Source organism: Manis pentadactyla, chromosome 3 (assembly GCF_030020395.1).
Source record: "Manis pentadactyla isolate mManPen7 chromosome 3, mManPen7.hap1, whole genome shotgun sequence".
In the NCBI taxonomy this organism is placed as follows: Eukaryota; Metazoa; Chordata; class Mammalia; order Pholidota; family Manidae; genus Manis; species Manis pentadactyla.
Window position 1 is genome coordinate 48808019 of NC_080021.1, and position 14564 is coordinate 48822582.

Sequence of the window (14564 nt, forward strand, 5' to 3'; positions counted from 1 at the left end):
GTTATTTAAAAATCACAAAAACACTGATTTAACTTTTATAGTTTATGACAAATCTACAAAAGCTGTCCTATGAAGTGAAATTTCCACTTGAAAGGTTTTTTTTTCTTTTATCACGATTTTTTAAAGTGTATACTTTTTGTGACTAAAAGATTTTAGGTTACAATGTGAGAAAACAGCAAATACTAAGAATCATGAACTCTGAAACATTCACGTGAAAGATACATAAGATGAGAGTACACATCTTAAATATGTTAAAAGTATAGAGTAAATTAATAATTACAGAGAATTTTCTAATTCACATTTAGATAAGAATGCATGTTTTGTACTTGTAACCATAAAGAAAATGTCTAGGAGCATCTAGTTGTTCAGTATCCACCATGAAGCTGAAAAGGAAAAACAATTTTTTAAGTAATAAAAATAACTGTTTAAAGTGTAAATTATTCTTAAAGAGATTATTTCCCCCCACCTATTGTCTACATAATTATCTTTCAAGTCATGATTTCCTGACTGTGTAAAATAAGACTGACTTCGTCCTATGCAGTTGTTATTTGTGCCATATCTTTTTGGTGCTTGGTTGTTGTCTAAACATTTTTTGTTATATGTGAATAGAGCTAAGACTTGGCAATGAGATTAAAAATTCCCTGAAGATAAAAATCATGATGTTTTAATATACACAGTAATGGCAGTAGTTTGAAAATATGACACATGAGACTTTTACATACTGATTTCAGAAAGATTGGATATAAGCAAGTGGCTGTGTTTCTTGGTATGTCTGCATTGTAAAATTGGAAATGTTATCCCCAGTGAATATAAATATCTCAAAGACAAACCTATGCTAAAGAAATAAGATTGGTGGAATGCTGTGACATGCAGACAAATGGAAAGAATTAAAATTTGTTTTCAAAACTGTTTAAATAAACACACTGGCTGGCAATAGGATCTTTCTTGTGTATCCTCTTTTCTTATAAGCACAGACCCTTCTCCTTTCCCAAGGCATATTCTGTCTCACAGGCTGAATTCTCACACTCTTTTTTTGTCTGTGTTTGATGATGGCTAATGGGCCTAGGCTGCCATATTCTAGTGTGCCTCATTTGAATGATTTTTGTATTTGAGAGTTCATAGGAATATATTTTGGTTTGTATTTTCATAGTTGGTTGTAGTCTGGTTTAGTTAATTTTTTAAGATGTATCTTAGGTAAAACACTTAGAAATCTTAATAAAAAAGCAATCTTATTAGAAATCGTAATTTGTGAGTTAAATTAGAAATACAAACGTACTCATCCTGTGTTTCTAACTGTAATAACCTTTTTCTTAAAGATTTTTTAGGTCTATGTGCAGCTAAAAAGTTTTTAATTGTATATGTAACCTTTATAACCATATAACAAGCAAAATGCACAAAACTAGTTATCAAAAATATTAGAAGTCATGTGGCCATTAAAACCATAGTACTTATAAGCTAATTCCAGCTTTTTGTCCATGTAGTTGTATCTGCTGCTATTGCAGTTATAAAACTTTAACTTTGAAATAGAGTAGAATGCCCCAATAGATGTTAAAAATTGTTAGAAGCCTTTTTGTTATTTCAAATTCCAGTGGTCACTGTTGAAATTATAGTGATATGAAAATTAATGAAAAATAAGGTGGCAATTAAAAGGTACTGTTTTGAATTCAGGCCCTGAGAACAAGAATTGATCTAGTATTATTTGTGTTTGGTTTTTCTTTCAAAATCAGGAAATGCTCTCAGAGAGAAAGAGTATTGTATGCACCAATGATACAAATAGTGCATAGAAAATTAATCCAAGATGATGAAGTAAAGTTGGACCAGAAAAAAATCTATCTTGTTACTCTAATTGTCTTATTCGATTATGGTATTTCTTCCTGCTAACTCTTTCTACTGTTACTCTTTTTGAAGTGTTTTCTGTCCTGGAAAGACTCAGGTCTCCAATAAGAATAAGCTGCTGCTTTTGTACATTATGGAACCAATGGTTTCAAGTTTGGGAGAGTTGAAACTGATAAGATGGCAGATAAAATTACAAGTGTCAGGACTTCTTGGGAAATTTTTGTGACTAATGTCAGTGCATTTATGATGCCATCAAAGTGCTTGCTTATTCATTCCTTTATCGAGAATATACTTGTTTTTCTGTTCCATACATTGTGCTAATACTGCATTTGTCAGGTAGTACAACAATCTAGGCCAGGAAAAAAGGCTTCTGGGACTGGTGAGAAAAATGTATAGGTAAAATTAAATATGTAACAGAAGCTGGAGAACTGTCTATTTTAAAGGTTGGGACAGAAAAGCCTCCTTTATCAAGGAGACTGAGAGGAGAGGAAGGAGAATCGTAGTGGAAGGAAACCAAGGAAACCAAAAGAGGAGTAACCACCATGCACGGTGGCACAGGGCACCTCAGGGGCCTGTGTAGTAGAGCGTGACTGAAGAGAATGGATCTAACAAGAGGCAGCTAGCCAAGAAAACAGTTTGAATTTAAAATTTAGGGTAGATTTTGATTGGGGAATAAACGGAAAGTGAAAAAGCAAGTTACTTACCCTAGACCTTAAGGACAGATTGGGTTGGGATATGAATGTAAATAAGATGTGGATCTTGCTTTTCTGCATTCTGCAAACAAAGGATGCGGCAGCCATATTTACGGAAGTTATTTGTGTTGTTCAAGTCTGGTTATAATAGTTAAGCTAAAACTTTTTTTGGATAAATTTAAGGCAACCACTGAAGTCTGTTCTTTAATAACCTGTGCTACCACACCTACCTGCAACTTTCTGGAAGTGTGGTACACTCTAATTTAATCGCCTGAGTCAAACTGAGTCACAAGATTTTTCAACCGTATTCATGGCTTTCTTATTTGAAATAAAATATCTGAGATACACAGCAAGACAAATCCTACAAGACTACCACCTCTCGGCCAGACAAATCTGTCCTTAAGGTCTGGCGTAAGTAACTGAAGCTCAGGCTGAGTCCGAAGAGTCAGCCGACTTGGAGCACTCATACTTGATCACCTCCACCCACCTCCTCACCTAACTTCAATTCCAGAATTTGCTTTTTCACTTTCCATTTATTCTCCAATCAAAATCTACCCTAAATTTTAAATTCAGACTGTTTTCTTGGATAGCTGCCTCTTGTTAGATCCATTCTCTTCAGTCACGCTCTACTACACAGGCCCCTGATGTGCTCTGTGCCACCGTGCATGGTGGTTACTCCTTTTTCGGTTTCCTTCAACTATGATTCTCCTTCCTCTCCTTTCAGTCCCCTTGATAAATGAGGCTTTTCTGTCCCAACCTTTAAAACAGACAGTTCCCCAGGTTCTGTTACATATTTTTTTACCTACACATTTTTCTCACCAATCCCAGGCTTTAACTGTCATCACTATGTATCTGCAAGAGAACTGTCTGGGTAGCTCCTTGTTCAGAAGTTTATTTCCTGGCCTAGATTATTGTACTACCTGACCAGTCTCCTCTCCATGACATCCATCTTTCTCCCTCTTGCCACAGAGGAGTGATTCTAGTGATTAGAGCATTCACTATCCCTCTCAAAAACTTTTAATGACTCCATATTGTAAGAAAATTCAAACTCACTGTGACATTTTCAACCTCATTTCCTACTCTCTCCCTTCTATTCACATGTACCATATAAATTCAAACTTTTCAAACTATTACAAGCCTTACATCTTGGTCATACCCTTGCCTCAATTAGCCAAGCATACTTAGCATTTCTTGGATTTGTTCATGCCTATGATTTACCTCTAATGAGGTACCCTTCTCCATCCTTATTTGTCCCGAGCTTATCTTTTAAGGTCCAACTCAAGGATCATCTCCTTAAAAACTGTTAAAAGAAACAATTACATCTCTAAATCCACATATCACATTGTGACTCTCATGGTAACATTATGCTCTGAGCACTTTTTTTCCCTACAAACATGTCTTTCCCATTGGACAGAAAGTGTTTTTATGGGTAGGGGCTACATTTTTACTTTTTACCCTCTCTAGCTTTCAACACAATGCTTGTTCAAAATTGGAGCTCAATCAGTGCTAGTAAAAACAGGCTAGCACCCCATTATCTCTAGTGCCTAATGCATATTAACACTCAGTAAATACATGTTTAATCAGTAATCAAATAGATGGGTAGTTGAACAGGTGAATTTTAGTTCTCAATTATCTTAACCTTTGGCTAGGCCAGACTTCCTAGAAAATTTCATGTCAAATTTCTCTTTCCATTCTCCTTTTCTCCAATTACATAGAATATTTTAACAGCTATTTTTAATAAAAGTATTTCTAACATAATTCTAATCTCCAGTCTATGGGTCATGTGTTTCAAATTTATTTAATACACCAAATTATAACAATGGTAAGCCATTTACTAAATTCAATTTAAATAGGTTTTTGAAATGTCATAATTTGACTTTATTTCTAGTTTATTAAAATTTTGAACATAACCAGCAAATGACTAATACCTGGTTTAATATAGCCACAAAGATATATAGGGTCAACTAAGGACAAAAGGCAATAGGATGTACAGATCTCTTATTTCCTCTCCCCACTCTCAAATTTTAAGAAATACATAAATAAATGATACGTGGTGTACCATTAATAAAGTGTGGCTGGAAAGAACATACCATCTTTTAAAAAATAGAAGACAGTACAAAAGCACACAGAAGATAATTACCAGGAACTAGCATAGTGGATGTGAGTTCTGGAGTTTCCAAGAAATCCACGTTACTTCTTTGGAATGTCTTGCTATAATTCGTCTGAAGGTGGCTGTATAAATAATTACAGGTTAAGGTGGTACATTTTTATAACAATCTTACTGTTTTGCAGCAGAGTTCAAATTCAGTAGAGAAGGCAAGGTTTGGGATGGTTTGGATTAAGTGCCTTTTTTGTCATTATTTAGCCTTAAAGAATCAAAGTAATCATTGTCATCAGAAATTGTTTTTAAGAAATTTTTTTCTAACAGAATATTCATTCTCTAGATAAGATAAAATAATAGGCAGTAAACTTTAATTGCAGCAAGAAGTTTAAACGGAAGGAAGAATAATTTTGGCTGTCAGGATGTTTAAAAAATAGAATAGCTAAGAGGACGGAATATAGATATTCCATCCCTAGAGAATAGAAAGAAATAAAAATCATCTATCTTAAAGCGTAACCTGAAGCACAGAGCTGAATTAAGTTGCCTTTAAAGCTCCCTTCTGTGCTTGAAATTCTATTGATATCATTATGCATTATAGCACAAAATGCCTTAAAATAGCCACAAAAGTATAAACTTGTAGGTTATATATCAACTAAGTTTCCAGGTATTATTTCCATGACATACCTAACACCCTAAATAGGGACTTACAGGAGAGGGCTATATTCTGTGTGTCATTTAAAACCAACTGAAAGAACCTTTTATATATATCACAGAATAGCAAACATTTCCTTCATCCCAATTTTCTAATTATATATTTGTTGCTTATTTGTAATTTTAATTTCAAAGAAGTTGGTTTTATTTTTAACTTTTAGAAATAACTGAAATATACCTAGTCAATATGTACAACATAATGATTTGATATATATTGTAGAATGATTACCAAGCTGATATATTTTTAAATCTTTCCCGAAGTCTCTAATTTCCCCTTTATTTGCAGTGTTTAAAGACATTTAGAAAAGTTATTAAGCTGTGATTTTAACCATTATATATGTAGTTTTATTGTAAAATAAAGTAACCAAAGAGCTTATGAAAAGTTAGAAAGTAAAATTTTTTGTTGTCCTTCCTTTTCTGTGTCCTTTGTCTACCACCTACCCTCACCGACACCCATGGTCCATATTTAAATCTAATTACCTGAAAGTATTAGTGAAATGGTAACACACTTAAAGTGGATCATTACCAAAAGTATTTGTGCTTCAAGAGGAAAATGGTTTCTAATTCATGAAATAAATTCCAAAAGAGTGGGGCTTAGGAACATGAGCAAATGGGACAGGTTTTAAAGCAAGATAAAGGGAATGGAGCTTTTCCTACAATTCCTAAAATTACATCATGTAAATTGCCACTTCCTTGAAAATAAACAAAAATAAGGCTTGCTGGAGCTCTGTCCTCTCACTTTAACTCTAAAACCCTCTCACTTGCTCTCCTAAAAAAATAAAAAATAAACAAAAATTAGGCTTGCTCATAGCTTACCTATTCCATACACCACTATTCTCCCAGAACTCATAAATCATGTAGCGAGATTCATTTGAAAGCTTCTGTATAGAAATACTGAAATAGAAAAGGTATAATTAGGCATAGGAAATTAAAGAAAAGAAGCAAACTGATCAATCTTACCCATTCACACAGGAAACACCTATGGTGCCTGCATGAAAATAAAAGTGTCAAGCATTGATTACTTCGATATGTCTGTTTGACAGCAATTTTTTAGTTTTCTGGTTTGGCATCATGAAGACTATGCCAGTATATTATACACATCACAAATAAACCTTTGTAAAATTTCATTTATTCACTCAAAAAGATTTACACAACTCTGTTGTGCCAGGGTTCAGAAAAAGTGCCCGCCACTGCCTTTACCCTCCGACGTAGCTCTTTGGATCAGTCCTGTCAACCTCCATAGCTCTAGCCAAATTCTTGGCTTCAGCCCAAACCCTGGATTGGCATTTTTGTTTGGGATCCTGCTGCAAACCTGTTGAGTCACAGTGCTGCCATATAACTGACTCTTGGTCGGCCAGTGCTTACTGGTCCTATGCTTTCTCTCTTACACATCACACACACACACACACTTCTCAGCTTTCCCTCTGGGTCAAGTGTGAGAACCCACACTCTAAGCCATAATATTTTTAAATTTCTTTTCCAGTTTAGAGAACACAAATTTGTTCCTTCTGGCCCTTTGCCCAGCCTGAGTGACCAAAAGCCATTTTGGAGGAGTCGGGGGGAGGGGTAGCTGAAAAGACCAGTTGAGGTGAAGGCTAGACTTAACCGGGAACAATGAGGAGCCACTGAAGGAGTTATTGCAAGAAGGTGTCATGGTTAGAGCTGGGTTTAAAAAGCTGCTCCTGAGGTCTGAGGTATCCTATGGAGAACAGTCATACAGAGCAAGAATGAAGCTAGAAAGCTGGTGAAATTGCTGAGGTGAATGATAGTAAAGGTCCAAATTATAGTAGAAAGAAAGAAGGAGGCAACATAAATTTAAGGGAGAGTGGGATGACTTTAAAAATTAACTCCACAAAGAAAGGGGAACCCTCCTACACTGCTGGTGGGAAAATAAGCTAGTTCAACCATTGTGGAAAGCAGTATGGAGGTTCCTCAAAAAACTAAAAATAGAAATACCATTTGACTTGGGAATCCCACTCTTTGGAATTTACCCAAAGAATACAACTTCTCAGATTCAAAAAGACAGATGCACCCCTATGTTTATCGCTGCACTATTTACAATAGCCAAGATACGGAAGCAACCTAAGTGCCCATCAGTAGATGAATGGATAAAGAAGGTGTAGTACATATACACAACGGAATACTATTCAGCCATGAGAAAGAAACAAATCCTACCATTTGCAACAACATGGATGTTGCTGGAGGATATTATGCTCAGTGAAATAAGCCAGGTGGAGAAAGACAAGTGCCAAATGATTTCCCTTATTTGTGGAGTATAACAATGAAGCAAAACTGAAGGAACAAAACAGCAGCAGACTCACAGACTCCAAGAAGGGGCTAGTGGTTACCAAAGGGGAGGGGTGGAGAAGGGAGGGAGAAGGGGATTGAGGGGTATTATGTTTAGTACACATGGTGTGAGGGGTCAGGGGGAAAACAGTGTAGCACAGAGAAGGCAAATAGTGAATTCTTACTACACTGATGGACAGTGACTGTGATGGGGTATGGGTGGGGACTTGATAATATGGGTAAATGTAATAACCACATTGTTTTTTCATGTGAAACCTTCATAAGAGTGTATATCAATAATACCTTAATAAAAAATTTTAAAAATAAATAAAATCATACCAAGTTTAATTAGTGTGGAATTTAAAACCATACCAATGAACTGTTAACACTCTGTTACATTAAAATCCATTAAAATCTGAAAAAAAATTAACTTCACAAGTCTTGCTTGTTCAGTCTCATGTTTTACAATATAATCAAGTTAGAAACCAAAATGAGAGGCTAGAAAAATAAGGATACTGATTTAATAAAGAACATACCAGTATAACAGTCAAGCTAAATGTAGATTTAGGACTTAACTTCAGTGTGACCAGCAGATGGTGGTAACTATACACAATTTTAATACTCTTGTGTAGCCCTTTGCATTAAGTAGTTTTAATGTTTTTCTAGCTTGCTTCATTCAGGTATGATGTGGCAAATATTGTTAGCTCAGTGTGGGAGCAGCAGTCCATCTCCATGTCAATAGGTGCTTACAAGGGGTTGGTGGAGGAGAGTATGCACTGGATCGGAGAGGTTTCTTTTGGTTTTTCTTCCCAGCCAGGAAGGGAAGAGACATGGGTGAGCAGAAGCAAGCGACTGGGTTTCTCCCACTTTATTTTTCTCTTTGACTGATTTCTCCTTCAAAGGTTTATTTGCCTTGGGCTGGGAACACATTTTCCCCCTGGAGTTACACTCAATTTCAGATTTTGGGGGGTTATAACAGAATAAAAGCAACTGAATACAAGGGGAAATCATAGATTTTCTAAGCCCAGGAGTTCATGGATGGGCTTTTGGGCTGGAGTGGGGTGGGGGTGGGATTCCTTGAAATCCCAGAAATGAGCTGCAATGTGCATTTCTGTTTTTTTCTGAGAGGAGAATCCACAGCTTCCATCATAGTCGCAAAGGGTCTGTGAACTACAAACATAACCTGATAATGTAATGGGCAAATTTCAAACCATGACTACATTTTTTTAAGGATAAAATTAAAAATACTCAGTCTAGCATTTTCATAAAGAACTGCCTGGTATAAACTAACTCATTTGTATTACTACATTAAAAACCCACTTATTCTGCTATCTGAACATTCCATTTTTCCACAGTAGCCATAAGACTAAGAAATTTACAAAATTACAGCATAATTCTCAAGCTTTTGAAGAACTAAAGATGAAAATAAAACAGTGTGATAAGGTAGCAGTTTGAAGTATGGCCCGACAGGCCTAACTTCATCCACCACTTAACTAGCTTTGTCACCTTGAGCCCCTTATTTAACCTCAGTGATCTCATCTGTAAGACAGCAATAATAGTATTATGAAGATTAAATAAAATGTTGCATATAGAATACTTAGCCCACTACTTGAGGTGTTTGTGCGTGTGTGTATAGTGTCTGTGCATGTGCATGCTTAATTATCTGTTAGCTCAATAGCTAAAAAGAAAGCACTTTCACTGTATGAGTAGTGAAAACTAAGCTTTAATGGTATCAAAGCTGAGAAGCATGACAGAAGTAAAAAGGACAGGAGAGGGGTGAGAAAAACAAAAGACCATAAAAGAAAGTGAAGACAGACACATATCTGTGCAAACAGAAGCAGCAAGCCAATAACAATGATTTTTATACACTATTATAGCTACAAATAATAATGGTGATGATTGCTAATGTATACTGCTCTGCTCCAGGCCCTGGTCTAAGCATTTTACACAGATTAAGGCATTTTATCATCACAGTTTTTCTGGAGTGATATGGCAGACACTTGTCTGTTGCCTCACCAACTATTATTCCCTCTAACAGAACCCTGCCACTGTTCAGTTTGCAATATACCCAGTGTACCATTCAGCAATGGACTGACATTTTTATGACAACCTCACTCCTTTCTGCTGCACACTTGTTTCCTAACAGCTCCTGGAGTCAGGAATGACCATGTCACATGAGTTAGGCCACTGAGATGCCATGGGAAATATGCTGGGACCGAAGGCTTTGGGGAAATGTTTGCATTCTTAGGCTCAGACACCAGAGGAGGACTTGTTGATATTACTCCCGTCCCTTTGTTCCTGACTGTCGGCCATCTGGTGAAGAGCCAGATGGCGGGGCTGACAGAAAGGCCAGTGCAGATTTTGTCTCAAAGGGACAGGTGTGAAAATGCTAATCAGAAATGCTCTACAGACTTTCAGTAAGTGTGAAACTGACCAATATATACCAATGACATTTAAGGATATTGCTATTTGAGACTATACAATACAGATAATGGTGATACATATGCAATGATGACACTGTGCCAGCAAGAAAAGGTTAATTATGAAGTGATTTTTAGAAATATTTCTCTCAGTAATATTTCTGTTAAAAAAGACTTAGAGCTTTCATGATTAGCCTTCAATTATTTGCTAACTCAGAATTACATTGCACAGCTCAGAGCTGGTGCTGTGTGACTCTAACCTAAACACCCTCAGTCTTCCTCCTCAGTCGGTTCATACTTTCTGTGACACTTAACACCGGCTGAAGTGGGAGTTCTCTGGCTCAACTGTCCCTGGATGCCCTTAGGAGCTTGAGCCCAGAGCTCTGAAAGACCTTGAATATTCCCAACAGCTGGAAAATGTCAGTGAAATGGCTTCTAGGGGAAAAGGATGTGGCTCAGGAACAGCGGGGGTTAAAGATCTCACCTGAGGCAATGACAGGACTCCCAGTGCTCTCAGCTGCCTCCTCTCCCCACGTGCCCTACCTTCCCTCAGAGCCTAACCACTGCAGAGAAGGCACAAGTCTTCACATTTCTCCACACCAAATTTCGTCTACCCATTTCATCTATAGGAAAATGTTGATAAATGATTCATGGTTCAGTGTGCAACAGCTACTATTAGTTCTTCAGGACGATTCTTTGGCCCCGGCACAAATCTCAGGGTTGACTCTTAGAATACAAGTCCCCATGCATGTTCCTTAAGACCTTAACATGGAACTTAGAATACAAATTCTAGAATTTCATAGCTGAGAGTGACTTCAGAAATCATTTTATTCTACTTAACAGCTGTGAAATTTTAAGCCATGAATTGCTCATGAATGAGTATCCTAGTTTCCCAACTGGATTTTAAGATCCTTAAAAGGAGAAACTATTCTCACCTTTTCTGATGTCAAGTATCTGAGAATACAGTGTGTAAAACACATATATTCAGTCGGAACTCACTCCCCCATGCCAAACAGATCAATGAGCCTTCAGGATTACAAAATAAGCAACAAGAACATCAAACAATATGTGTGCACATGTGTGTGTGTGTGGACATGTGCATGTGTGTGTGTGTTATACATGGGTCACATAATCGATCTGTTGGGTTTAAAACTCAACTGACTGATGGCTCTGACAAGGGCTCTGTCAGCCCTCAAACCTCTGAGTCTCCTAGCCAAACACCTGGAGAGCAAAAACCTCTCTAATCCAGTGGCCTGAACTGAAGAAAGTATGACCTTGTGGTTGGAACTGGAGGGATCTTGTTCATTCTACCCCTGCTTAGCCACAGAAAGTCCAGGAAATTCAAGAATGACCAAATATTCTCAAGAAGGATTAAACGTGGATTTTGCAGCCTAACTTGGGCAAGTTGGTTAACACCCCCAAGCCTACTTCCTCCTAAACTGGATGTAAAACATACCTCAGATGATTGCTGGGAAGATAAGAAAATGAATACAAAATGCCTAACTAGTAAATGCTTAAATTCTATTTTGAGGTAGCCTTTCCTGTCTAACCATGGTGAGGCTGAGCCAAAAATCACGGAAGAATAAGAAACTGCAAAACTCTGATCATTCACAGAGCTTTTCATCAGCCAAGCACTGGGCAGTCATGCTGTGCCCACTGGAGTGGGACTGATGGCATGAGTGACCTGTCTGATTGTTCCATTGGTACAGAGAGAAAATTGAATTGAACTGGTACACCAGCATGATGTGTTTTCCCCATACTTTCCATCCATGTGGAGTGATCATTCTGGTAGTCTTTTTTCATAATTCTAGTAAAAGAAAGAAATTAGCTGAAAAATCAGCAATAAGAAGTGAGTGAAGAGTCATTAAAAAGCAGACCAGTCTTGCAGAGGAAAAGGGAAGCTGAGAGTCTCACTTTCTCTTTCCAGAAAAGGATACTTTCCTTTCCCCTACTTGGCAGCAGGAGCCAGGGGAGCACATTTTCAGGGTTACTGGGGGAATGGAGTTTGCGGTGGGCAGCACAAACACACCTACTCTCTTACTCTTCCGCAGCCTGTTTCTCTCACCCTGGGCTGTCCTGGCAGCTTCAGGTAGTTTTCACAGCACACAAAACAATATTTCTGAACCTTAAAAAATAATCAAACTTTGTGCCTTTTTTATAAAGGTAAAAATATCTAACCTGTCCCTGAAGATTGTCAGACACAAAGCCAGACTTTATCTTCTTTCTGTCCTCACTAACCAAGGAAGAGTCTACTGTGCTCTCCTCTCTGCAGTTTATCTGTGGCTGGTATACATGTCGATATCAATATCTATGTTTTTTGCATTTTCCAGATACTCAATTTTTTATTTCGAAATATTTTTGACATATATTTTTTATATTTTTATCTATTTTAAACTTGTTTTTATTTGACTAGGCTTTTTAAATATACATATATTCTTCCTTTGGCAAATTTCTCTAAAGTCACAGAACTGAAAGGACTAAAATGGGGTTTTTGGTTTGTGCCCTTCTGAGCCTGATGTGAGGAAATTAACAAAAAAATGGAAATACAGCATTTCCTTTGCTTCTGTTGCAAAGACAAAACTGGGAAGATTGTTAGTCCTTAATGGCACCGAGCAAGTCCTCTCTCCTCGAATGAGGTGGGAGGGCGGGACAGGAGGGAGGGAGCAAGTGCAGCTCTCGTTTCCTGCCTGCCCGCGTGGCGACCGCTTGCCGAGCACTCAGGTAATCCTCACAACCATCTTATGAGGTTCTTGATGAGGAAACTGAGACTAGAGGCAGTAAGAACCTTTCCCAAAACCACAAAGCTAATACAATCCCATGTTTAGTTCCAGAGCTGGACTTCTTAGCTGGGGAAGTATTCTGCTGGAGTATGAATAAAATGGAATTAGTTACTGTGAGGATCACAAAAGCCCTCAGAAACATAGCGTATGGGTTTCCATGGGTGTGTATGCACACACATGTACATGTGTGTGCAGTTTAAACGAACTCCCGAGGTAGATTAGATTTGCCTTCAGCAGTTTTCCAGAGGCAGGTGAGCTGGGGACTGGGCTTTGGACTTGAGGCAAAGCTTGGGCTTGGCAGAGAGACATGCAGCTGGGAGCACATTTCTGGGAAGGAGAGTGGCCAGGGCCAAGGCGAACATTATGCTAGGAGGCTACAGGCAGCCGGGCAGTGCTGAGGCACAGTGCTTGGCTGAGCGAGAACAAACAGCAGTGCTAGGGATGGGGAAGGACAGACCAAGGGTCAGGATGAACATCTAGCATTTGGTAAGATACTCATCAGAGAACTCAAGCTTCCTCATTCAGGGGATTCCGCAGGATTACTGCTGGAAAATTATTCTAGTAGCTGTTTAGACCCATTGGAGTGGAGAAACTGAAGATGAGGAATAGTTAGTATATTTTAGTAGCCTGAGATAACAGAAGCCTGACCTGAAGTGGCTGTGGAGATTTTTTTCTTTTCTCTTTTTTTAAACTATCAAGGTCTGCAATCAAGACTTCAGAGATTGTGCAATTTCATAATGGCTGAAACGGTTATTAGGCCATAGGGCATGTTGCCAAGGGAGCAATCAGAGCCAGATGCCCTGGAGTCGGGGCCTCATCTACTAGAGACGATTTTAAATTAGAGTGTGAGCCTGCCGGGATACAAAATGGAGGATTTCAGTCTATTAGAAACTCCTTTTCTCACTCGAATTGCTCTCTCCATTCTATTTCCCTTGGTGCACCAAATGACCAAATCCACAGAGTCCAAGGAACAAAGAAAAAATACCCAGTTAAAGTCTGCAAAATGCATCATCCAGAGGCTGCAATGATCCACACCAACAGGCGAAGCTCCTCAGCCTCCGGTTCCCAGACCCCACCCTCACCTACGGCGCATGTGCAGCAGCACCTACCGCAGACACCCGCTCTGGGAGGAGGCGCTCTCCACGTAGTGTTTCAGAGCAAGCTGGAATTCTTGCAGGCCCTCTTCTATCACGGACATCTGCCGCTGCACAAGCATGATGTGCTGCGGGGAAGGGCAAGCGTTAAGCCACGCCGCTGCCATAGAGCCTCCTGGAAACTGACCCCCTGCGGCCCATCCGTTCCTTCCCACAAAGCAAACAATCCTCATCTAAAAGGCAGGCCATGGCTGATCCAAGCAATAACATTGTACAATAGCTCTTATAGGCAGGATATTTTTCTTGCCTGTAGTAACAGAACCTAAAGCAAGTGGCCTTCACAATGACATGTTTCCCTTTTAAGAGCAGTGCTTCTCAAGTAGAATTCTCAAGTAGGTTTTAAAATTACACTTACATGTATTTTATGTATGTATATGCCAGAATCTCTGGCAGTGGGGTCCAGGCACTGGTATTGATAAAAACCTCCCCAAGCAATGCTCATGTGCAGCCATGATTGGGGTCACTGGCCTCCTGTACACAGCATGCAGCTCCAGCTTCTCCTTGGATATTTTGTGATATTAGACATATTGTGAACTTCCAAATTTAAAAAAATACATATTCACTGCTGCATTTCCAAAGAAAGG

General features: G+C 38.5%; 1 protein-coding gene across 1 annotated transcript in view; it reads right to left on the minus strand.

Annotated features, from left to right (window-relative positions):
- Positions 1–244: 244 nt before the first annotated feature.
- NECAB1 (N-terminal EF-hand calcium binding protein 1) overlaps positions 245–14564 on the minus strand; it is a 189220-nt gene continuing 174900 nt past the window's right edge. The window contains exons 10-13 of the mRNA XM_036932727.2: positions 13936–14048; positions 6157–6234; positions 4669–4760; positions 245–383 (exon numbers count right to left, since the gene is read on the minus strand). Coding sequence (XP_036788622.1) covers positions 358–383; positions 4669–4760; positions 6157–6234; positions 13936–14048 — 309 coding nt within the window. The 3' untranslated portion in view covers positions 245–357. The remainder of the gene's footprint in view (positions 384–4668; positions 4761–6156; positions 6235–13935; positions 14049–14564) is intronic.